The 26,671-nt window shown below is 40.9% G+C and overlaps 1 protein-coding gene across 3 annotated transcripts in view; it reads left to right on the forward strand.

Annotated features, from left to right (window-relative positions):
• Nucleotides 1-26,213, forward strand: part of DGCR8 (DGCR8 microprocessor complex subunit) — a 47,660-nt gene extending 21,447 nt beyond the window's left edge. For all 3 annotated transcript variants that reach the window (XM_084649161.1, XM_084649160.1, XM_084649159.1), the window contains 9 exons: nt 2,563-2,760; nt 9,117-9,218; nt 12,123-12,221; nt 14,417-14,499; nt 17,468-17,568; nt 18,128-18,234; nt 18,478-18,605; nt 19,094-19,207; nt 20,739-26,213. In XM_084649161.1, the coding sequence (XP_084505287.1) occupies nt 2,563-2,760; nt 9,117-9,218; nt 12,123-12,221; nt 14,417-14,499; nt 17,468-17,568; nt 18,128-18,234; nt 18,478-18,605; nt 19,094-19,207; nt 20,739-20,822 (1,016 nt within the window). In that variant the 3' untranslated portion in view covers nt 20,823-26,213. The remainder of the gene's footprint in view (nt 1-2,562; nt 2,761-9,116; nt 9,219-12,122; nt 12,222-14,416; nt 14,500-17,467; nt 17,569-18,127; nt 18,235-18,477; nt 18,606-19,093; nt 19,208-20,738) is intronic.
• The last annotated feature ends 458 nt before the right edge of the window (nt 26,214-26,671 follow it).

A 26,671-nucleotide genomic window follows, 5' to 3' on the forward strand; every position in this document is an offset into this window, starting at 1 on the left:
TTCTAATATGGAGTAGTGTACTAACTAACTAAGAATACATGAACTTAAGCTCAACTTTTTTCCCAAAGTATCTTTAAGAAATACCTGTTTAGTATTTTCAATGTTGTGAACTGTTCCGATGGTCTTTCAGCGAGCTGCCATTTTATTGATGCTTCCTGGTAAGAAGTACATAGTGCTGATGTAGTTTGTGCTAAATGAAGTGGCTGCCCAGCCAACAAACAAAGAAAACTGAACTGTAGAGAGAACCTCTATGCTGCAATAGTGTAGAGATTGTGGATGAAGGTGGTGATTGTATCTTAAAAATGTCCAGGGCATCAGCAGAGAATAAAATAAAAAAGCTTGCTTTTACAGTTACATGGCAAACTGCATTTTAGAGCCCTTTGCAGACCCTTTCAACAGCCCCCCCCTCAGGTTGCATGCTTGGCTTCCTGCACCTCTCAGGGGTGGAATACTGTGGTTCAGCTACTCTTGGACTGGATCTCTGGATTACAGTCTCCCTGTTTCCCAACTGTGTAAACGTGACTGGCCCAACTGTATTTGGCACCTGCAAGAAAGTGTCTCTCCAGGGGCCTGTGACCACCATCAAATTAAAATGACTCGAGTTCTATCAAAACATACTGTTTATTCATTCAGAGGAATATAACAAGAAGAGAAATGAAAAAACAAAAAGCCTATATACCAAGGTCTTACCTAAAACTTTTTCCTTTCCTTGAATTTTTTTTGGTAAGTTCCACTCAGCCCAGTGGTTAAAACACTGGACTGGGGCTCAGGGCTTGTTCCTGGCTCTGCCACTGGTAACCTTAGGCAAGTCACTTCACCTCTTTGTGCCTCTGTAAAAATAAGGATAATGATACTGACTTCCTTTGTAAAGTACTTTAAGAAATACTGATGAAAAATGCTATAAAAGCTAGGTGATGGTATTAGTACTTCTGGCCTGGGAGAAATAGTGAGTTGCTGCATTCTCTGCATTTCTTTGTCAGTCTCTCTTCCAGCAGGTGCTCCCTTCCTTCCTCTGTAGCAAGGGGTTTTTAACAATTTAGTGTCCCTAGGCTGTGGCCTGGGGAAAATTCAATCCTGTTAATCTGGCAGGAGCCAGAATGGCAAGCATTTCCCATTAATAGTCTCCTCCCCTTTGTCCCTCCCCCTTCTCTTAAGAAGCATTGGTATTCTCTCTGGAGGAAACTTAGCTTTGTCATTGTTCTGTTTTCTACTGATTCTCCCTTTCTACTGGGCCTCCTTTTGAACTAAAAACTGAGGTACATATTATGACATTCTGGGATGCAATCCAGACCAGTGAGGGGCTGTCACCCCAGCCCTGAAACTTTGGGGTGTCTCACAATGCTTGCTGCTGTAGCTCTCAACCTGGGCTCCTCACAAACGGCATGCAGGTTTGCAGCCCAAGTGGCTGTGTATAGACAAAATCCTAGTCCAGCAACTCTGACCCCAGCAGCCTGTCCAAAAACACCAGCCACACTTTGGCATCTAGCAGCCTTGGTTACTAATTGCAGGGCGAACCCAATATACTCCTACTCTACTGGACAGTCCAGATATATTAGGTTCATTTCCTCTCTAAGGGGATCAATATATAACAGCTTGCCACCATAAATGGAGATTCCTGTACAGTTCACAACCCGTGATTAGTTTTGATTAAAGAATAAAACAAGTTTATTTAACTACAAAGATTTTAAATGAGTACAGGTATAAGGCATTAAAGTCAGAAATGGTTACAAGAGAAAGAAAGATAAAACACTTTCTAAACATAAACTAGATTGGTTCAAGGTAAAAGTCTTACCACAGATTCCCAGTGACACTGCTGACCAAATTTTCAAGTCAGTGTCTGCTTCCAAAGTCCATATGCTGTTTCTTTTGTAGTCTTAGGTGGAAAAGAGAGAGATGGGTAGGGAGAGAGAAGAGTGGTGTGCTTGCCCTTCCCTTTTATAGTTGTCACCCTTTGAAATGCATTTTCCTGAGGGTTATCCCTAGATAAAGTTCCTATCAGCTGTGGAGATGGAGATATGGGGTCTTGTTGTGAAAGAGGTTTCATGCTGCTGTTTGCTAAAGTGCAGGTTTGCCTTCTCTCTCTCTCTCTCTTGCTGTCTCAAGGACCTTGCTTACTACTTATGTGTAAATTGAGGTAAATACACATTTCTTTGTTTAAGACCTGCTTGACAGTTGTTGTGCCTAATCAAGGATGGCAATTTGTAAAACTTGTTTTTAAAAAGAGACTAAGCTGAAAATTGTTTTTACATTAAAAATAGACTTGAATAAATATAATAGGAACAAGTATAGAAATTATGTTTTGAGAAAGTTTTGTAAAGCTTTGGGAACCAACAAAATTGCACTGTCATTGAAAATATATAAAATATTAAGTGTTGGACACAGTGGAGGGTTAGTCTTTTTTTGGCAAAGGTACAACAGTTGCACATGTAATAAAAGACAGGAATGAGTGACTGTACAAATGAATTACATGCAGTTTTTCATTAATCTTGCTCTTGAGAGTCCACAGGCAGGTCTCTTGCATGGTGAAGTATAGGAATAACTGGATTTGATTATTTTTCATAGACCTTGAGGATTTTAGACACTACCTTGAAAAGCGTTTTGATTTTGAACAAGTTACCGTAAAAAAATTCAGAACCTGGGCTGAGAGACGACAGTTCAACCGTGAAATGAAGCGGAAGCAGGCGGAGTCTGAGCGGCCTATTCTGCCAGCCAATCAGAAACTCATTACCTTGTCTGTGCAAGATGCACCTACAAAGAAAGGTAAGTTCCATCTAGTTGGAGTTAGAATTTTGAAATTTGTCATTTTCCAGTATTAAATTTGACTTAAAGTATGGAAAGTGTTGATTTCTATATGGTCCCATGATTTTAGGAAGTACTGGAAGTTTATAGGTTTCATCCGACAAAGTGAGCTGTAGCTCACGAAAGCTTATGCTCAAATAAATTGGTTAGTCTCTAAGGTGCCACAAGTCCTCCTTTTCTTTTTGAAAGTTTATAGTCTTGGTTCTGTTTTTGTACCTGCTATGGTCATTGGAAAAATTATTGTCAAAACACATTTACTATAAAAAGAAAAGGAGGACTTGTGGCACATTTCGTGAGCTACAGCTTATGCTCAAATAAATTTGTTAGTCTCTAAGGTGCCACATGTCCTCCTTTTCTTTTTGTGGATACAGACTAACACAGCTGCTACTCTGAAACCTGTCATATTTACTATAGAAAACGTGTAGAAGGTACACATTTTTGCTTACATTGTGAATCATTAATGAAATGTCATCTTCACAGCCTCTGTTCTGAATCAGTTAATGACAAGAATTTTTTTTAAAACATTTTTTTGTTTAAAAATCACCAGTTACAGATAATAGGGTGTTTGTAATTCGTCCTTAAGCCCTTTATCTTTTTTGCTCAGTCATTCCTTTTCTACTGCTCTAGGTTTATAATGCTCTTATGCTATATGATGTAATTATATTTATTTTTCAATTTAAATTTGCGTCATACTGAGCAGTAAGTTCTAAAGAATGGTTCTTTCAGCCTTATTGAACTTAATAATAGATGGTACCTACTTTTCTGATAGCATCCAAAAATGCATTGAGCACTTTGGCTGCAGTAGCTGGGAATCTTACAACACACTAAAGGCTAATGAGCCTGCTGTCCTGCATGGAAGACTCTGCTTGACTTAGGAAAGATTGTAGGATATGCTCTAATTTAATTTATACTGGTTGCTTTGGACATAGGTGGTGAAGCCTTTTCTTATGCTATCAGGGAAATAACTTACCACCCATGGCTGCAGTTTGAACTATGTATGGCTTTCGCCTCACAATCCCTCTATTTCAGTGACTTTTCTAGTTGTATATAGTTTAGTTTAGGTTTCAGAGTAACAGCCATGTTAGTCTGTATTCGCAAAAAGAAAAGGAGTACTTGTGGCACCTTAGAGACTAACCAATTTATTTGAGCATAAGCTTTCGTGAGCTACAGCTCACTTCATCGGATGCATACTGTGGAAAGTGTAGAAGATCTTTTTATACACACAAAGCATGAAAAAATCTCCCCCCACCCCACTCTCCTGCTGGTAATAGCTTATCTAAAGTGACCACTCTCCTTACAATGTGTATGATGATCAAGGTGGGCTGTTTCCAGCACAAATCCAGGGTTTAACAAGAACGTCTGGGGGGGGGAGGAAAAAACAAGGGGAAATAGGGTTATTTCCTACCCCCCCACCCCTCCCAGACGTTCTTGTTAAACCCTGGATTTGTGCTGGAAACGGTCCACCTTGATTATCATACACATTGTAAGGAGAGTGGTCACTTTAGATAAGCTATTACCAGCAGGAGAGTGGGGTGGGGGGAGGTATTTTTTCGTGCTTTGTGTGTATAAAAAGATCTTCTACACTTTCCACAGTATGCATCTGATGAAGTGAGCTGTAGCTCACAAAAGCTTATGCTCAAATAAATTGGTTAGTATAGTTTAGTTTGATTTAGCGTTAGCTGTAATTTAAGTATTTCCCTGGTGATGCCTTCACCAGAGTTTAAACATTGTCCATTGTGTGTGTGGGGGGGGGGGGGGGCTGGGTGGGTGATCCTCAACAAGGATCCCCACATGTGATACTTGCTGTGCCTAGGCAAAGCCCCCATCAAGGAGCGGTGTTCAATTTGCAGATCATTGACCAAACTGACACAGGTGGTGAGGGATCTTTGTCTGAAGCAGCAATAGCTCAAACAGGCCATTTGGCCTGCTTCAGTGATGAGGCCCTTGTCAGATCAGAGGTTGCCATCACTTTCTGAGAGTGCTGCTGCTCGTATTCAGGAACTGGCAACCCTCCAAAGAGATGGAGGAGTCCTACCCTGTTGAGTGTGCTGAGATAAAGGTTGCATAAGACTGACCTGAGGCAGCTCCAGGTTGCATGGGGACTCCTCTGCATGCCCCAGAAGGAGGGCAGATTGGCACAGGGTGAATGCCAATGCATGGGTTGGAGCAGGTCCCATCAACCACACCCCAGTACCATGCAAGGAGATCAGAGACCCCCATAGCATTGACTCTGTTTCCAGTCCCCGGGCATCTGTTGTGTCTGGTACCGATGAGGTGACTAGCACCAGCTGTTTCTGCGTCGGCAGTGTCTCAGGCAGCAACGGACCTCCTCTGCCTTTGTCCCAACCTAACCCTTGGTCCACAACTTTAACAGGGCTGTGGCTTTGATAGCCCTGTTGACTGGGCAGGCAGCTGAATCTCTGAGTCTGTCAACACTGTACACTGAGGATTCCCTTTTACAGTCATTGGAAGAGAGGCTGGTGCAAGGCTTGGTGCAAGGGACCTCCCCAGCACCAGGAATGTCTTTGGCATTCCTGCAACTGGTGTCACCAATGTTACTCTGGCAGCAGTCACCACCCTGTACATCAGCACTATCAGTTCCTTTGGCATGGCTACTGTCTTCAGGATCAATACCGCTTCCAGTACCGAAACAATGAAGGCATACTTGGTGCCTCTGGCAGCATTTCCACCATCAGCACCAGCTTCCTCATCATTCTGGGCTATGGACTCACTAGTCAGACCGGTTGCTCGCACCCTCAGTGCTTGCTCAATCTTTATCTCCTGAAGCCTGGAACTCTTTGGCGTCCAGGGGGTGTTCATGGAGTGCTCTGGGTACCAGGATCAGCGCTCTTCTTACTATCAGGTTGGGGGTCCCTGGCCTTGCATCTACAGGCTACCAAGGGCCTATCCATACCAGTAGCCTCCAGGAGAAGAGGAGGTGCTACTCCTCATCTCGCTCAAAGGCAAGATCACTGACCAGATCTGTGGCATTGACTGTCGATCCACCACAGGCACTGGTAAGCCTCCAGCATCATTCTGTCCAGGCCCCTCAGTCCTAGAGCAGGATCCAAAATAGTTAACCGCTTCATCTTCATCCCTGGATGAATCTGTGATGCCTGGCTCTTCCTCCACTTCGGTATTTCAAAGTGTATCAGCACCTTTTGCAGTCAGTGGCCGCTTCTCTAGGTATCTAAGCAGAGTTCATGAAGGAGAACACCCACAAGTTAGTGGATATCCTACAGCCAACTGCGCCTGGGAGAGTCGTTCTTCCTATTAGCCGGCTCAAAGAACACATTGTTAAGGTCCTCTAGAGCATGTTAACTTCAGTACCACCTGTGATAAAGCACATGGAGAAGCGCTACTTTGTTCTGGTGCAGGGATTTGAATTTTCACTCCCATCTGGCCTCAGATTCACTGGTCAAAACCATGGTGAACAAGGCAGGTTTAAATCCACTCTCAAGGAAAAGGACTCTAAACAAATTGACTTAAGAAGATTTACACTTCCTTTTCCTTGCAGGTGCAAATTGCTAACCAGCAGGTTTTGCTGTTTCAAGTACAGCTATGTCTTAAGTTTGCAGACAGGCTGCCTGAAGCCTCAAGAGCAGAATTTCAGGCATTTGTCAGTGAAGGCTGCTTGGTAGTTAAGATACTTCAGCCACAGTGATGGTCTAGGCAATGATCATGAGAAGGGTTTCCTGGCTGCAGAATTTGGGCATTGCTCCCAAAGTGCAGTAGGCCATAGAGGATTTGCCCTTTGATATCAAGCACTGTTTTCGGACAAGGCTGATGAGACTCTGCACTCCTTCAAGGACTCCTAGGCTACCCTTTGATCTTTGGGAGTGTACATGCCAGCAGTGCAGAGGGGCCATTATGTTGGTGGTCAGCAGCAGCAGTACCATCCACAGTACATATTTACGCAGCCTTTCCCTCCCCTGAGACAGTGGGACTACCCCAGAAAGGGGGCATAGATCCCATAGGAGGAAGTAGTCAGAGCTGGGGTTTTGCCAGTCCACAAGCCCTCGCCTGGGACCCCCCAAGCGCCTATTTTGACTTCTTGGTCCTGAGCAGTATTCCAGTTGTCATTCTTTTCTCCCATCAAGAGAAAACTATTTTGCTTTGTGTATTTGACCGCACTTTGACTAGTCACTTATATTCTAACATCTCCTGCATTAATGTGGTGAGATCATACATGTACTGCACAGGGTAGAGCTTGTGCATGGTCTTCTAAGAACCTGGAAAGGGGTGTTTACTAGTAATTGCGGCAGCAAAGATGAAACTGAATAGGCATAAAGCAGGCCTATGTATGTAGAGCAGATGGGGAGGACTGGCCTGAGTGTGTGTACGTATTGCTTTTGGGTCCACCTACTTTCAGCCTTGCTGAAAAAAAATTATAAACAGCAGGGGAGCAGAGAAAACATTTTAGAAAAAGAAAGAAAGAAAAAGAAATTTAACAACAAGCCTGTGTGTGTTTTATGAGAAACTTGAACTTCTGAAGTTAGTTTTAAAAAAATCAACTTACATATCCCTTTAAGAGTTGGATCCAGTCCTTCTAAATTCTGATTTGATTGGTCTCAGAATCCTGGGCCATTGGGGGGCTGCATCATCAGGCATCTTGTCATCTTAATTTGGCAGGCTTCACATCCCCAAAAAATACCAGGACACCATGCTTGTGTAGGGTTAACAGGATTTCTTTATTGGTCAGACTTTCAGGTAAATGGTTGTCTTAGTTCCTTCTGCCTTTTTATTTAATGTAATACTTCATCGTTTTCTAGTAAAATACAGTTTCTCTAGCTCCAGTATGATTAAACAAACAGTCCCTTCATGGTGGTGACGCTAAAGCAGTTTGCTTCAGTGGGTATAAATGAAGCAGTTCCTTTGTTTCAGGGGATGATTAACAAACAAAAGTCCTTTTTTGGCTAGAATCAAATGTGATCTCCCTTTCTAGGATAGTTCAGGGATAGTGTATTTTGTCTTTTGGGTCCAGCAAACAGTTCTCTCCACTGTGGAGAAATATGCTGCTTCTTCCCATGGGAATAAGTGCAGCCTTCCAGTTGGACCTGGCAGATCTTGCTGGCACATTTCTCTGGGATAGGACAAGCTCTTTTCACTTTCATGAGTTGGATTTGAAGCCTACGTCCACCAGGGAAAGGAACGGATTCATACATAACCCATTTTATCTTGCTATGAGACAATAACTTTTCTGTGGTCGATTTGAGGTGCTAGAGTCTGATAGGAAGGAGAAATCAAATGCACGACTACAAAATGGGGAATATAACTGTCTAGGTGGTGGTATTGCTGAAAAGGATCTGGGGGTTATAGTGAACCACAAACGGAATGAGTAGTCAGTGTGATGCAGCTCCAAAAAGGCTAATCTGATTCTGGGATGTATTAACAGGAGTGTTGTATGTTAGACACAGGAGGTAATTGTCCCACTCTGCTCTGCACTGTGAGGCCTCAGCTGAAGTATTGTGTCCAGTTATGGGCACCACAGCTGAGGAAGGATGTGGAAAAATTGGAAGAAGTCTAGAAGATAAAAGGATAAAAATGATAAAAGATTTAGTGAACCTGACCTATGAGGAAAGGTTGAAAAAACTGCATGTTTAGTCTTGAGAAGAGAAGCCTGAGGGGCGACGTAAGCCTTCCAATATGTTAAGAGCTGTTTATAAACAGGATGGTGATCAATTGTTCTCCAAGTTTACTGAAGGTAGGACAAGAAGTAATGGGCTCTATCTGCAGCAAGGGAGATTTAGGTTCGATCTTAGGGAAAAACTTTCTAACTCTAAGGCCAGTTAAGCTATGGAATAGGTTTCTAGAGGACGTTGTGGAGTCCCTATCATGGAAAGTTTTTAAGAACAAATTGGGCAAACAGCTTTCAAGGATAGTCTAGTCTTACTGGGTCCTGCCACAGCTCAGGGGGCTGGACTTGGTGACTTCTCAAGGTCTCTTCCAGCCCTGCATTTCTGTGGTTCTATGATTGGATGTCAGGAAACCTCAGTGGCTGCAGAAAAGTGAGTATTTATTTAATAGGCATGTTACAATAATTAGTGTATTTTTCAATCTTCTCAGAACTTGATCTAAGATTTATTTTCTTAGTAATTGTTTTAAAAAAGCCTTTAAAAATGGACTCTCTGAGGTTTTAGTAATCCATGTTTGAGTAAACTGCATTTATCATAATATTTAATTTCATGCATTTGAATAAATGTTTAATAAGCAGGGCATTTTTAATCTCAGTAGCTTGCAGTTTTGGATTTTTGTTTTTTGTAGACCGTTTTTCAAAAGCCTGGAATTACTTAAATGAAAGGTCTTTATTTTCCCAGAGTTTGTTATTAATCCCAATGGGAAGTCTGAAGTTTGCATACTGCATGAATATATGCAACGAGTCCTAAAGGTCCGCCCTGTTTACAATTTCTTTGAATGTGGTAAGTCTGCATGAATTCTAACTTCAGCACAATACTTTTTGTTCAGTGATACTTATTTTAATGCTTGGGTATTCTGAAAAGCAGCAAGAAATGGAGACTTTCCTACTAAGCATCTTGAGAGTATACTGTGGGCCAAATTCTAGTTTGTACAACAAAAGTAGCATAATCTTCTGCCTCCTTTTACCTCTCCCTTACGTACGTACGTACGTGTGTGTGTGTGTATACACGTGTACACTACAAAAACAGTGTTACTATGTTCCTCTGAGCTGGAAAAAATACTTTAAAATGAAAACTGATTTAGGTAATGTATATATTTGACTTTCATCTAAAAGGAAGCACTATTGAAATGTGGTAATCCTAACTTTTATTGTATGACACTATCAGTCATAAGGGTAGTGTCTGATTATTTTACTCATGTCACTTAGTATCCAGAAGATCTGATTTGCAGCCAGTTGAATAGCATGTTGTGCACTATTATTGAATTGACTAGTGTTAAAAGAATTCTTTTAAAAATAAACCCAAATTATTTCCAAAATGGCCTTATACTAAAGTTAACGTAGACCTTTTAATTAGGAAATGCTTCTTAAGGTGTGTCTCTACAGGGATAAAAGACCTGAGGAACCACTGTGGCTGGCCTGGATCCCCTGACTCCGGTTCGTGGAGCTGAGGCTGCGGGCTGAAAAATTGTTGTGTAGACGTTTGGGCTCCAGCCCAAGCCCGAACATCTACACAACAATTTTTTAGCCTGCAGCTTGAGCCCTATGAGCCTGAATCAACTGACCCAGGCCAACTGTGGGGTTTTTATTCCTGTGTCAACGGATCTTTAGAATTGTAAGGTTTCGCTTAATATATTATCTATTATGTTACACACAACACACACTTATGCTGGGATAGCCATACTAACTTTTTAACATTAATTTGAATTTTATTGCTCACAAAAATTGGATTGACTTTGGCAAGTCAAAGTTCAAATATCTTCATTACAGCTCTTGTATTTCATGTTGAAGTTGATCCGTATCAGTCTTGTCATTATGGCATTATGTTCCTTCATAAATCTGGTAACGTTAGAATTGTATGCATACAAATTGACCTCTGAAAATATGTGAATGGATACTGAAAATGACCACGGTCATGTGGTAAGTGGATCTATACTTAGTCGCCGTTAACTCCTCAGGCAGTTGCTGGAATTATAATTTTGTTTTTTTCTATATGAAGAGGAAAAAATAAAGTTGGTTAGATATAGATTATAAAGTTTCCATCCAGTTAATAAGAATAGAAAGAGTGTAAAGATTAACTATCTGCTTCCCAAAATGATGAAGGGGTGGAATGAATTCTGTAGGTGGCTGGCTGGCTGAGTTCCTCTTGGAATTATTATTTCAAAGCTGCTGGGATTTCATTATATTGTTTAATTAATGAAGTTATTGGACTGCCAGGAGCATTTTTGCATGCCATCTTATTTTATAATTTTAAATCTAAATAAATACATGAAAAAAGAATCAAATTATCCTAAGGTGATGGACCATATCCTGATAGTTCCTGGCTGAGTCTTTAAACTTCCTGCTGGGTTTATCTGCCCTATGAGAGGCTCCCAGTTGGACAAAGATCCAGGGGAGCAACTGTCCTTGGGATCTAACCTTCGAGATAAGGATTGGGGTTGAATGAGTTAGATTACATTATCTAACACAGGCAACCTAAAAATGACACAAAATTAGCAGATCACAGTTTATTGTACCAAAACCATCTACCTCGTCTGCAGATATCTTCCAGGTTTTCCTTGCTTCATCCAGCCACACACTCCAGTCAGCCTTACCCAAAGGCATACATAACTTCCTTGCCTCTGCTTTTATCCATTTCATCACATGTGTATTGGAGAAAGAACTTGTGCCCTTCCAGCTGTGTGGTGGGCACATAAAAAAGCCATTCAGCTGCTAGATCATGTTTGTTGAAATAAGACCCTTTTCTTCTCTCACCCGTTGTGTTAATCCTATTGGATTTATATTTCAGCTCTAGTTCTTCAAAAAGCACTTTTGATGAACAAAAGGAGTACTTGTGGCACCGTAGAGATAAGGTGCCACAAGTACTCCTTTTCTTTTTGCGAATACAGACTAACACGGCTGTTACTCTGAAACCTTTGATACTATGCTTCACTATAAAATGCTTAGGTTTTGTGTTGGAACACTATGTAAGTGACTCCAAAACATCATATGGAATTAAAACCTTAATGTTGACAGAAATTCCAAAAAAATGTGCTCACAATGTAACACAATCACAGTACTTTAATTCTGAACAAGTACATGAGATGGTGAGGATTTCATGGTTGATATGTCCCTTCTGAGAAAAGATGCATATGTTTTTGTATATAAATGGGTGAGCGGTGATTGCTATTCTCTAGAGCAGGGATTCTCAGATTTCACTGCACCGTGACCCACTTCTGACAACAAAAATTACTATGTGACCCCAGGAGGGGAGGATCGAAGCCTGGGCCCGCCCAAGCCCCACTGCCCCAGGTAGGGGGACCAAAGCCCATGCTTCACTGCCCTGGTGAGGGAGAGGGGGGCAAAGCCAAGGGCTTCAGCCCCAGCCAGGGGGCCTGTAACCTGAGCCCCGCTGCCCAAGGGTTTCGGCTTCAGCCCCTGGGGCTTGGGCTTCGGCCCTGAGCCCCAGCAAGTATAAGCTAGCCTTAGCAACCTCATTAAAATAGGATCATGACCCACAGTTTGAGAACCCCTGCGAGGAAGAAGTTAGTTTTCAGATCTCTTGAGGTTCAAATGAAGGAGAAAACAAATCTCCAAGTATGGGGCATTCTCATATTCTTGATGATTTTATTTTTACTGTATGTTTTTAATGTGTGTTTATATTTAAAAGATTGGAATTTTGAAAAGCTTTTCTCTCCCACATTTTAAGAGAACCCAAGTGAGCCTTTTGGAGCCTCAGTGATTATTGATGGAGTGACTTATGGGGCAGGAACTGCAAGCAGCAAAAAACTCGCCAAGAATAAAGCTGGTAACATACATACTTCCTAAGTACCAGCCATTGAATTGCTATGCTTGCCTACTTGTACCTCTGCTTTGGAGATGATTGGTTAACAGCAATGAGTAGGATTAAATTAAGCTTTTTTTGATACTCAACTGAGAGGTGTATTCGTGTATATTTTTGGAGGAAAATGGTTAACAATTGAACTGGGGAACACTATTAAATTTACAATGAATCCTGTCTCAAGCAACTAACTGTGGGATTTAGAAACCTTGGAGAAACTTCAGACACTAACATAAATACTAATCTTGGATCTTTAATCAGCAGATATGAAGTAATTCTCTATTTCTAGAAAAGCCATAAGATTTCGTGAGATTTAAGATCATAAAGGGAGTACAAAGGGTGATCATATAAATGTGAAAGGTAAAATATAATTACCCAATTCTTGTCCTTCTGTGAAATTCTCTGGTAATTTTGATCTTTTTGCTTGGTAGTGTAAGCCACATTGAACTTATTGTTCCAGTTTCCAAAGACTACCATTTGCTCCTTATTTGCTTTCAGTTTAAGATGTTGACTCTGTTCTGTAATAAGTCTCTGGATGGTTTGGGGCGTGGATACTTAGAACTTTGTACTCATCCCTAGATGTGAATGTTTTGGAAGCCAGCTGCTTTCAAACTCTGGCTTAAGGGCTCAGCATAAAGACAAGGTATCATATTTTAAAGAGTGCCTAAGTGATTTAGGAACCTAGGACCTTGGCTACACTTTGAAGCCTTTCCAACTTTAGAGCTATACCGACAAAATCCTCCTAATGCAGATGCAGTTATATGAGCAAAATGTACTTTTGCTGATATAGCTTAGACTGGTTTGGCAAATTAAATAAGCTATACTTGCTAAAAGCACTTTTTTTGCTGGTATAACTGCACCTGTACTTGTTTTTTTTTCTGGCATGGCTACTGTAAAAGCATCACACTTCTAACCTTCATAGCTACACTGGCAAAATCTTTAAGTGTAGACCTGGCCTTAGTCATGTTGACTGTCAGTGGAACTTGGTCTTCTATGCCACTTTTGCAAATGGAACTTAAGCACTTTTGAAAGTTTGACTTAAACTCTCTTGTGACTCCAGACTTTTGCCAGAAGCAATTGTTTATGGGTGAGTGTACAGCTTAATAGTGATGAGTCTTTCAGTGTTGACTCAGTAAGCTTAAATACACTTTCTTAAATAAGTCAGTGTTCAGACAGACTCTGTACTTATAAATTAATAAATTGTATACTACATAGAGGCTTGGAAGGATTAGATTTTTATCGGTAAATGTCAATTTCACCGTACATGCACAAACCAACTAAGAACATTTCCATCGATGATAAAAATTTACATTTAGTTACAAAAATGCTGCTTGAGAACTTCTTAGTGTTTTATTTAAGGATATTTACTTTGTATATTTTGATGTGATGTTGACAATTGGTGTTTAACAGTCATAAAGCTTTAACTCTTTGAATTAGTATGTCTACAGACAATTATTTACTGACAGAGCTCCCCATAGTTACTGATAACTGTGGACATTTAAATTGATAAAAATGGAAAAAAATGCTTAAAAATAAACATTCATATTATCTATATTGAAATTTATTCTTAAAAAAATCCAGTTCCACCAAGCCTCATTATAAAGTAGAAACAAGTTTACTTATCTGTGAACTGCAGCTCTGAGAATCTTTCATTCTAGAACAGTGGTCCCCAAACTTTTGAGGGTTGTGGACCCCGCCCCCCTTGGGGCTGGGGCCATGGCTTGGGGGCGGGGATGTGGACAGGGTAAAGGGGCCAGGGTTGGGAGTGGGACTAAGGCTGGGGTTGGGGCGGAGCCACACCCAGGGTGTGAAGGCGGGAGCCAGGTACGTGGCTGGAGGCAGGACTGGAGCAGAGCTGGGGGTGGGGAAGGGATGGGTGGCGCTTCCTTCGGGGGTGGGAGCCAGGTACGTGACTGGAGGCAGAACTGGAGCAGAGCAGGGGGTGGGGAAGGGATGGGTGGCGCTTCCTTCCCACCCCCGTGGGGGTGGCCTGGGCCCTGCCACTCCCCCTTCCATGGTCCCCTTCGTCTTCTAGGGGGCTGTGCCCCACACTTTGAGGGCCTCTGTTTTAGAAAGAAATGATGTTGCCTTGTCATAAACATGCCTTTGTAGAATCTTTGTATATAGTAAATGTAATCAAGACATTAAATCATTTCTCACAGCCCGAGCTACACTGGAAATCCTCATTCCTGACTTTGTTAAACAGACCTCTGAGGAAAAGCCCAAAGACAGTGAAGAACTTGAGGTATAAATTAACTTGACCTTCTGATATAAAATAACTTAATTTAAAAAGCATTAGATGCCAAAAGGCAGAGGGTATGTGGATGCTGACTACATAGTGGTAGTTATCAGTTTCCCATTCAGGTGGAAGATTTTAGTTTAAAGGCTTGAAATTTATAGTAACTACCTAGTAGCCAAAAAGTGATAAAGAGGGTGAAGGGTTCTCTCTAGCAAGATCCAGCGTCAGTCCTTGTGGGAAATGCGGATCTCTCCAAGCCTTGGCTGCTGGGATTTCTACCACAGTATTGTCTTTAGAGCTTGCTTGGTGGGGGAAAGGAGACCTCTCGTCTTCTTTCATATCAGTTCTTGATACATTTTGCAGTTCACCCCAAATCTGCTTCAGCTGCTAAAAATGACAAAGTTGGCAGCTTTATTCCTCTGACCAGAGTCTCCTGGTTGATACAAGACGAAGCAGATCTCTGTTACTCAATCCCCTCCCTAGTTTCCATTCTGTGGGGATTTCATTTCCTGTGAGTGACTTTTTAGTGCTGCCTTTGGTATTGCTCATAAATTTCCTGACCAGCATCATGAACCTGACCTTCTGAAGAGCAGATATGAAATTTGATCTTAGTGGTTAATTTAAGTGAAGCAATAGCAAAATGGCAAATTGAAGCCATTAGTTTGCTGACTTCATAAGACAACACTGAATCCACTTAAATTTGTTTCACATTTGGAAGGCTGTCAATAAAAACTTAAATTCTGAGGAAACTGATGACTTGGCTCTGATTGGGATTTGTCATGGGAAATTGGATTTTTCCAGCCCTGAATACAAGATAGTGAGTGTATTCTTTGGTTGTATGTTTTGTGGGTTTTTTTATTTGTTTGTTTTTTGGCTTTTTTTTCTCCTTCAACATTACAAAGTGCTGTCCTAATTACTGAAGTCCCTCGTGTTTTCAGGAAGAAACAGTCAATACTTGTGATTTTTCTTATATTATCAAATACATGGTGCTTGGAATTAGGGGGGGAAAAAATCCAGAGTCACATATAGATAGTCTAATACTACCATGGTAAACAAATTTTGGGTGGGAAGATCTTAGTAGGGATGAGGTCTTTTTCTCTTGTCCTCTTGATGATTTGTGAAAATGATAGTTATTAATGCTTGACTTTTTTCACATGCCCAGAGTTGTTGAAAAGTACATTGGACAAATGTGTAGAAACTTCAGAAAGAGACCAGACTTCAGTTGTCAAGCCTGTTTTGTCCCTTAACTCTCTCTGTTAGCCCTATCCATGGGGTTCAAGCCTAGCCCATGGAAGTACAAGCAACAGCACAAATAAAAATGTACATAAAACCTTTTAATAGTAGCTTAGAGGTAGATCACTATTTAGACTTTGGCTGTTTTAACCAGTACATGCATTGGAAGCAACTTCTTGTGGGTTAACTAGTCCAGGCGTTTCTAAACTCTTTCATTGTAGACCATTGCTTGATAGAGGTTGTTGTGTGACTCCATTTTAGCCATGATTGCATAACATCATTGTGGCAACTACAGCAATTTCTTGCAACAAATTGGTCACATTAAATATTCTAATAATCTTTTAATTTGATCAAAGATTAATCACTGTCTAATTTTGCTCTTAAATTCATTTCCCTTCACATTTGTTTTTCTTCCCCTGCCTTTTTCCCTGTTTTCTGGGTGTCCTGTCACTTGCATATACTGTCCAGCCACTTGATTCTCCATTGCTTCACTAGACATTGTTGGCCAGCCTTGTGTCCCTGGCATATTCCTCATATGCTAGTGGTTCCAGTCCCTGAGGCTGGCTCCTGTTTGCACTCTTTCTTGTTTTTAGCAGTTTCTGCAAGCCTCCAAGCTGTGCATTGCAAAAAGCATCTCAAGTATCTGTAGAGAGACTGAAAACAGGGACAGCTAGCTCTCCATAGACCACCAGAGAGTGCTGGTGGCCCACATGTTTGTGAGTCACTGTTCTAGTCTGCCCTCCTATATCATTCCTGGTGGGATTGAGCTTATTGTTCTTAAACGATCCCTAAAGAATGTGTGTCCAATCTTGAAATAATTGGAGACAGATACTGATTTTAAAATAAAAAGACCGGGATTCACACTAGAAGGAACACTTTGCTGGAGTTTTCTGAGCCTGAACTCTCTGGACTTGTTCATATAATAGAAAGTGGATAGTAGCTCTTTACTGTAAGAGGCTAGTAAATCTCCAACCTCAAGCTGAAACTTTGGGCTACAAACCCGAAATCGTGGAAAGTACTAGAAAAGTGGTTTGGAGGAATGACAACAGTGCTATTTGATTAAAGTAGAGAAAATATTATTTTAAATTTCTAATATCTGCCTAATTGAGTTCTTTCAATAAATACACAGTAAATCATGAGTAGAAATTAAAGAACAGTCATCACTGAGCCCTTTGTTTTTGCCCCGAAAAACCTAAACAGGACAGGCTACCTAGAAAGAGAAACTGAGACAAGACCACTCTGCAGATTGACGTAATAAGTATGGGAATTGGGGAAGCTTTTATTTTACTATAGGAGACAGCCCAAAGATTGATTTTTTTTTTAAATGTAATATTAAAAGCATTAAATCACAGTTGAGAGTTCGTTGTATTGGGCAACAATGTTTTTATTATGTATGAAATGCCAATAAGTAGAACTGAGAATTACATCTTTTGTGGAAATGGGGGAGCTTAAAAAAATAAGGTCAGAAGCTTTCTAATATACAGTAGAGGAACAAGTAAATTTTTCTCATTGTATATTGGAGTGTGAAGGAAATGGTCTGTAGTGTTGCTTGCTAAAATAGGGCTAACACAGTAATTCTGATAATGAAGATCTAATGTGTAGTTTAAAATGCTCTGTGATGAAAAATAGAAAACTTAATTTGTTTACAAACGTAAATATAGAAGAAATTGAGAAGTAGGACACTTTCAATATTGTGCTTGTTTGACCAGTAGCTGAAGAACGTGTCTCAATTCTTTTGTAGTATTTTAACCATATCAGTATTGAGGACTCACGGGTATATGAACTGACCAGTAAAGCTGGACTGTTGTCTCCATATCAGATTCTCCATGAGTGCCTTAAAAGGTAGGATCACATCATAACCATGCTAAAAATGTTATTGGGGGCAAATTCTGCTGTTTGTTAGATGTACTAAAGTAGGAAGGGTACAAGAGTCCCTCTGTTCCTTTCTTCCTCGTCTACTCCTACTGAGGTGCCGGCAGGACGGTGTACCTTTCCAGCACTTGTGAATATCAGTGTGGCCACCCGCCTACTCCGTCTGCTATGACCCGAAGGAGACAGGAACTGCCGGTTACCTGTGGTCTGCACCAGTGTCTATACCGCAGCATTGCCCCAGGTCTGGTATTGCTGCTCCCCCTTCATGAGCGTAGGATCTGGTCCTTAGAATTTTATATGTATTTTTGTCTGTCACTTGAGAGGCGGTAATGCTGATTTTTTGCAAAGCGGTACAGTCACGTTCCTGGCACAGAAAATGAGACTCCCTGTTAGCTTGCTTAATTTTTAATTGAAATTTACTGTACTTTAAGTCCAGATTCAATTATGTTGACCTCACATTGTTCAGTTCAGTTTCTTTCTATGCAACTTACTTGGTTGACCCTTACAATATTAAGTTTGTGTGCTTAAGAAACCATGGAATGGGTGACACATCTATCAAGTTTGAAGTGATTCCTGGTAAAAATCAGAAGAGTGAATATGTCATGACTTGTGGCAAGCACACAGTGCGAGGCTGGTGTAAGTACTGTTCTTGGTTTTTACTTCCTATGCTTGCTTACAAATTATTCTTCCTTTTTTCTTGTCCTCCTCAATGCTTATCTTGCGTGAATATTTTGTTGATACATGCTTATTCTACCCTTTGGTGTATAAATCTTGAAGAGAATTAGGAATATATTAATTGAGTCCCTTAATGTAGTTTTTATGTACACCCTTTTTTAATGTTCTAGTGTGATGTTTGTGTGTTGGTTATCATTTGTCCAGGTAAGAACAAGAGAGTTGGGAAACAACTAGCTTCTCAGAAAATCCTACAGCTACTGCACCCGCATGTGAAAAACTGGGGCTCTTTATTGCGTATGTATGGTAGAGAGAATAGCAAGATGGTCAAACAGGTAAACATGATTTTGTGGTTGCTTTGTAATCTACCCTGTAAAAAGTTGCTTTTTTCTGTTGTGATACTGAGCAGTTAAAAATGATAAAAACTCTTCATTCCCTTCCTTCTCTTGGCATAGCTTTCTAGCCTTAATACTTTTATTCGTTGCATGTTACTTATCTATATTGATAAGTAACCCTAAAGGATATTCTGCTTTCTGAATTAATTGATTCTTGCTATTGTCATGACATAAGGTCAGCACTCTTTTAGAGATGCAGCATTTTCTCAAGCTCATGTGTTTGCTATAGGCTAAAATGGTAAAACCAATTTTTAGCAACTAATACACAGTTGACTTGTTGCACGTTCCTTTTCATTTAAAGAGGGACGGGTGGGGGGGAACCTACCCTGCTTAAATTCTGTGAGGTGTGACTATTAAAAAAATACACACGAGAGACTGATTTTTTGGGTAACGTTTTTTCTGCTACTACTTATGGTCCTATTGTGCAGGAAACCTCTGATAAAAGTGTGATAGAACTTCAGCAGTATGCCAAAAAGAACAAGCCAAATCTACACATCCTGAACAAGTTACAGGAAGAAATGAAAAAGTTGGCACAAGAAAGGGTGAGTGCATACTGCAGACTTCTTAAAAATACGTGTTAAAATTGTGTTGCAGGGCCAGAACACAGAACAAAGTTCGTTTATTTTTAGTGTTCTGAATCTGTTTCCTACAGTACCTTAGTGAAGGCTAGACACTCAAAATTTAAATGTTATTCCTGGGGGAATTCTGCGCCACTGCATGCATGCAGAATTCATGTGCCCTTCAGGTTTCTTTGCTTCCCCGTCAGAGTCATTTTTCTGCAGGGAAGCAAAGAGAAGCCGCAAAAGCAGTCACGTGCCCCTGCTGGCATGTTGTTTCGGGTGCCCAGAGCAGCCAGCAGAAAGGTAAATTGCGGGGAGGCTGGGATGCCCCAGTCGGTGGCTCCTACCCTGCACTGAGCTGCTAGTCCCAGCTGGGCGGGGCAGGGGGAGAGAATAGGATTTCCCAGGTCAGACACCCCCTCCCCCAGTGCAGGAAGCTCCAGACACCCCCCCCCTTCTGCCTCCATTGCTTGTCAGCTGCAGGGGGAGAGGGTCACTGTAATGGGAGCTGCTCCCCTGTCCACCCAGTCCTTGTGCATCTGAACACCCTTCACACCCAGACCCCCCGCTGAGCCTCCCAGCACCCTGATCCCACCCCCACCAAGCCTTACCCCCTGCATCTGGATCCCCACCCTTGCACCCAGACTGCCTCCCCACTCTCAAACCCGCACCCTGATGTGCCCCACCCCCTCCCATACATGGACCAACCTGACCAGTCCTCCACCCTGCTGATCCCCAGTCAGCTGCACGTTGACCCCCACCCTGCTGAGCCCTACTCCATTAGCACCTGGACCCTGCTGCCGAGCCCCAGGCTCCTTCACATGGACCCCCCCTGCATAGTCCCATTCCCCCTGAATCCCCCAATAAGCCCCTGTGCATCCAGTCCCTCCCTGCACCCAGATTACCCTATGCAGAACCCTCTCACCCCATGCCTGTATCCCTTCCACATTAAGCCCCTCCACACTTGGATACTGCTGGGCTGAGCCTGCCTGCACCAACCTGGATTGGGGGCCAGGGCTGGGCGTGCGTACAAGACTCGCTGTCCCATTTGCTACCTATCTTGGTGGGCCTGGCATGGAGGGGCAGGGCAACCAGGGTGTTTGTTTCTGGGGCAGGCCTGGCCATTGCGCTATGTCAGGTGTGGGTGCAGCCTCACCGTCGAGTCGGGGGGCGGCCTGCAGGGTGATCTTCCTCCTCTGTGCATCCAGTGGCATGTGCTCCTCACTGACATGCTGAAGCTTCCAGATTCATTTATTGACAAATAAAATGCGCAGAATTTTAAAAACTTTTTGTGCAGAATTCCCTCAGGAGCAAAACTTTCCTTTTAATGAAATTCTGTTATAGCTACCAGACTTTTTTCATCATGAGCTAAAGTAGTCATTCACATAATTTGAATTCATCAAGTCAAACTTAATTGATTTTTGCCATTAGAACTAAGTAGTTGCTCAGTTTTGTTTTGTTTTGTTTTTTAAACTTGTTTATCCTTGATTTTTTGCTTTTTGTTTCTTTAAAGGAGGAAACTCGAAAGAAACCCAAGATGACAATAGTAGAATCAGCTCAGCCTGGTAGTGAACCTCTGTGTACTGTTGATGTGTGACCAGAAAACTTACAAGCGGGGAGCAATAACAAATGGAGAAACTACTTTCAACAATTATTTAAGAATCTATTTGCTGCAGAATGCAAGATAACTTTACAATCCTGGCTGCTTCAGTTATGCATTGTTCTTTTGCATCATCAGGGCAATATTACTTTTTTTTTTACCTCCTGAGATATGTATGTTTAAATGATTGATCATAAAGATCTCTACTTGGGCAAATGCACAGAAGATATAGGCATGTTCACACAGGATACATTTAAGGAAGCACTTTTTCCTTGAAAGTCATCCATGTTGTCTTGAATGGATGTGTTTTAAGGATCAAATTCAGAAAATCTATGTACAGGTTGAAGCTGATATATTATATATAAATTTTTATATATACATACTCTTGTATGAACATGCCTAAAATTATTTTTGTGAAAAGTTTTGTTGCATTTCAGCACATAATAATATGCACTGATAAGACACTTTGACAGATACATGGAAAAAGTGATAAGCGATGTTCCTAATGTCATAGGATTAGGCCAGTCATGCCGTTTTTATTTTGTGTACTGCCAGGCTAAGGTTGGTTTGCTTTTAATTTTTTTTGAGATCACAGTATGCAGGTTTGTTTGTTTTGGGTTTTTTTTTTTTTGTTTTGATTTTTTTTCTACTTGAAAAGAACAAGTGTACCTGGTAGTGTTAAGAGCAACAAGCTGGATATCCCAAATTGTTGGGCTTTATTTTAAAGGAAAAGTTATGATTGTTTACAAACCAATTGGAAGGGAAAATATTTGGCCCTCTATTTCAGTGTTTCCCAACCAGTGTGTCGTGGAATTTTTTTTTAAAATTATGTGTGAGAACGGGGGAGGGGGGAAACTGCCTTCTGATTGGCAGTATGCCTCATTGTCCCACCTCCTCCAAGGGTGGAACAACCAATCGGAACTCAATCTCCTGCTCCTTCCCTCCTGCAGCTGCTTAGCTGGGGGCAGCGGGAAAAGTCCCTGGAGCTCGAGATGTGCCATGGCAGAGAAAATGTTGGGAATCACAGCAATTTGATATAAACTGCAAGTAACTTAGCCACTCGAGAGGCTATCTGCAGAGCTTGAAGGAGAAATATAACTGAAGACTCTTGATGGGTATTCTGAAATATATTGCCAGTGCATTGTTTAAAGAAGCTCCACCCTTACTCCCCTGTAATAGAGTAATTTTAATTTGTTTGGTGTCTGGCCATGTTACTTGTTTAGTTAAGTCTTAGATAACTTGCTTCATTAAATGAAAGATTTTTGAAACAATTTCTCCTTGTGGCCTGGCCTTTGGAAATGCTAAACTAACTGATTGCAGCTATCTTACATTAAAAAAAAAAAGTTGTTACTGGCTTTTTACTTACATTTTTCTTCAAATACTAAAAAACTTAATTTCTGCAATGGAAATTAGAACGTAGATTTGGGATACAATGTAGAAAAAAGACTAGAATAAGACCGTAATAGAGTGTACTGATTAAGATGAAAAAGGACATGAATATGCAAGCATTTTTGAAATACAATCTTAGAAAACGGGCAGTACTTACTGTATCTGCTGAGGCTTTAATAAGTTATGCACAGAAGAAATATTTTGGTTGTAGTGAAAGCACTGCTTTTCCCCTTTATTTAGGGTTTTTACCTTATTGGCTAATGCAGTAAATTGCTCAGATTTGAAGGCGGAACTATTTAGTGCTTGAGAAGGGGGGAAATGGCAAGAAGCCAGTTTGGTGGTAGGGGTCCAATGACTTATCCAAGAGCTGATATTAGTCCTGCTATATTGTATGCTCCCTGAATCATTGGTGGGACAGAGATACAGTTCTTAATCCTTATAAATGCTGCAGGTCTGGTACTTGTCCGGACAGTTGTCATGTCTGAAATCTGAGTACAGCATACTGCAGTATACTGACTGATCGTGCCAACTGGATTTTAACACCTTTACTATCAGCCCTGCTATTTTGGAAATTAGAAAACTTAAATTTTTGATCCCAAGCTAAAGTTCTGTAATTTATTGCTTCTGATATTTGAGATCAGTCTCATCTGTTTCTGTATTTGCATTGTTATAAGTGATATGCTCAGAGGTGTCTGCAAATAAGAACTCACCCAATCTTCATTATCGTATTCAGCTTTTGAGTTCTGTGAGTTGTAATCCTGTTTTCAGTACAGAAGGATAGGTGGAGGATGAGACGTTATTCTTAAAAGTGACCGATCTAAAAAGTACTGCCTCTGCTTCTCTTCTTTTAATATAGCTTTAATCTCCATCTTTTGAAAGATGTGTAACATTGGTGCAGTACTTACAAGCAGTAGTTGCTGCTTCTCTCTGATTTTGATGAAGACAGGGCTTATATCTTTGCCTAAATATATTACTGTGTAAGTAGGTGGTGTTTCAGTTTGTGTGTTTTCTAGCAAAAAAAATCTGTCCTTGGACAATACTGTAAAAGACAAATCACCCCTGTGGATCTTTTGTCCAAAATCAGAATGTCAATATTTTGCAGGCCACCTGCAGATTATCCATAGATGCCTCATTTAGGAATTTATTTGTATTGTGTTCTAAGAGGATTGCTGTATTGAGCATTTTTGCTTTAGTCTTACCTCAGTCTGCCACTATCTGAATCGTAAGGTGACCATTGCCCTTAAATAAAGCATCTAGATATTTCATTGTGAACCAAAGCCTCTCACATATTATGCATTCTTTAAAAGGATGGTATTAGACCTTGCTGCAGCCTTTAACTGGAGAGTTGTCCAGAAAATAAAGCGCAATAACTGCTGGAACAAACAACTTAACTGCTGTTTATTGTCATTGTGAAGTATTCTTGTGTTTTAATGTTTACTATTGTTTGGAGTGTAACAGTCTTGCATTTGCACATAAGCACGAGCTGCTGTGATAGAGGATAGGTCATTGCATTAATTTCTGCTTCTGCATGAACACTAAGGTGTGATTCAAGATGTACCCTAAATTTGTCTTGTAACTCGTGTTTTTTAGGTAACCAGCTGTAAAGGTTTAGATCTTGATTGTATGAATGCATAAAGCAAAACTACTGCTTTTGTCACTGATCTTTGTTCTTTATCCTCCCCCTTATCCTAGGAAAGGTGGTTATATTTATGGGGATGGAATGTATTAATAAGAACTGTTCCATCCTTTGGGAATTAGACCTATTCTGCTTTGCATATCGTGCTTCTCGACAGAAGTGTGGTGTATTGACTTTAAGGGTTAAATTAGCGTGCATTCAAATCTTTATGGTACTGAATGAAAAATTACTGTGACTTCCAGTGAAATAGTCAGAGGCTACCTATTTAAACACAAGTCATTCAGCTTTAAATATTTATTAAGCAAGAGATATAGTTGGGTTCCCAGATGCTTGAAATGGCTTTATTAAGCTTAAAAACTCTTGCTGTTGTATGTAAACTCCCACTTTCCTATGACACTGTTAGGCTTTACATACAATACACACTTGTAACATCTAAGTATTCTTTCTTTAAAAGCTTGATTACATCCTACACAAGCACTATATTTTGGTTCTGAGGCAAAGTTCACAAAGGTAATTGCCTTGTCAAACTTCCTGGGGGAAGAATTTTAGATTAAGTATCAGAAAAGTGCAAGAACTAATGCCATTCTCGACAAAATAAAAGGTGAACAGTATTCTGATGGGTATTTGAGAAGGGAAAAGTGAATAATGCATTCTTATGTGCCCAAGTAGATAACAATGGTTGCTGTATGAATTGTAGAGTGCAGTTGCTTGATGCCAGTGCTAAATTGGTACAACTATAAAGCCTCATTCTCACTGAACCTCTGCTTTGCTTTTTTTCCTGCACAATCATATAAGCCTTTGTGTTTGGTCTTTGAGTACTACATGTGTATTTTTTCAGACAATTAGTTTTAAGCAATAAAGTTTGATATTACATTATAAAAATGATTTGACTAATAGTATTGTGTTGCCACTGTCTGTGAGTGGGAATCCTCTCCTTGAGCTCTCTCCCACCTGGTCTTTTGAAGTTAACTGAAGTCTGCTTTTGTTATGCAAATATCAGTATCTTACCATTTATTAGCAGGTGTAACGTGTTGATTTACATTTTCATGGTAAAACTAGCCCCTTTTCATAAAAATGAAAACCCTTTAGCCAGGCACACTGATATTCTTCTTCAAGTGCTTGCTCATGTCTAGGTGTGTGCGCGTACCCATGTGCAGAGTTGGAGATTTTTGCCTTCGTGGTATACATAGGGTTGGTAATAGCACCCTCCAGAGTGCCACACTCATGCATCGGTATATTTAGATGATACTGGCCCTACGCCCTCTCACTTCCTTCTTACCATGATGGTTGGTCAGAGCACCTTCCCCTTGCCTCACAAGTGGATAGCCGTTTTCTCTCTCATCATTAGCCTTGGGAACTGAATCTCATACTGCCGCAGCTCCTGGCTCCCCCCTTTGAGTTTTTGGCTTCCTGCTCCCATCTTCTACTCTCCTGGAAGGTTTCTTTCTTGGTGGCAATAACATCTGCCCACAGGGTCTCTGAGATTAGGGTGCTTACCTCAGAGCCAACCTATACAGTCTTCTACCAGGAGAAGGTCCAACAGCAATCACACCTGGCTTTCCTGCCCAAGGTAGTTTCACAGTTTCATACAAGCCAGGATGTATACTTACCTGTCTTTCCAAAACCTCATAAGTCAGAAGAGCGTAAATTGCACTCTCTGGATGTCAGGAGAATGCTAGCCTTTTACATGGAAATGACCAAGCCATTCCATAAGTTGACACAGTTTTTCGTCATGGTGGTGGACATGATGAAAGGTCTTCCTGTGTCCACCCAGAGAATTCCATCATAGATGACCACCTACATCCATTTCTGCTATGATCTGACAAAAGTGTCTCCACCAGCGATTGTAACTGCCCACTTGACCAATTCAAGATATCTGCATGGCTGCGACGTGGTCATCCATCCACATGTTTACATCTCATTATACACTTACCCAGCAGGCCTGTGATGATGCTGGCTTTGGGAGAGCACTGTTGTAAACCACAGGATCATGAACTCCAAGCCCAGTTCCAGGGATACTGCTTCAGAGTCACCTAGAATGGAATCAACATGAGCAAGTACTCAGGTAACCGTTTTTTCTTCATCTTTTGTACTGTTCTTCAAGATGTGTTGCTCATGTCCATTCCATTTCCTGCCCTTCAGTTGGAGTTGTCAGCAAGAAGGAACTGAGAGGGCATAGGGCCAGCAACACCTAAATATACCGACATATGAGCACGGAACTCCAGAGCGTGCCACTGACAACCCCTACAGCTACCATTAATGCAAAAATCTGACTGTGCAACAGATGTGTTTCTCATGTCCATTCCATTCTAAGACCAACAGTTACAAAAGTTAAGTAACTGTTTTTCCCTCTCCCAAATCAGAGATGAGATTTAGTTTTTCCCTGCTTATTAATGGAGAAAAGTTCCACACAACCTAAAACCCTGTCCCTGCATAAATCATTACATTCCCTCTTTTGTATTCTGTATGTAAATGTATAAGACTTCAGTTACAAATGTGTAAGCTTTAGGATAAATTGCCTGTATTAGATTTCTTCAATTGATAAATTACTTCAGAAGTTGATAATTGATTAAGTTATTGAACTTTACTGATGTTTCTGTTTCTTACATTCTGGACTTGGCTTGAAGTAACACCACCCTGTTGATGTGCTTTTGGCTTGTTCAGTAGATAGAGAAGTTATTGTATTTGAAGTTTTAATGTTACTGACCAGCTCACTGAAAATAGCTTGATGCAGAGGATCTAGTCCAACACTAGCTCTGAAAAAGAATAGGTCACATGTGGACTCTCTACTTGAGTTCATAGGCACAGTGTTATGCCTAGC

The sequence above is a fragment of the Lepidochelys olivacea genome, assembly GCF_965140295.1.
Source record: "Lepidochelys olivacea isolate rLepOli2 genome assembly, chromosome: 15".
Lineage (NCBI taxonomy): Eukaryota > Metazoa > Chordata > Testudines > Cheloniidae > Lepidochelys > Lepidochelys olivacea.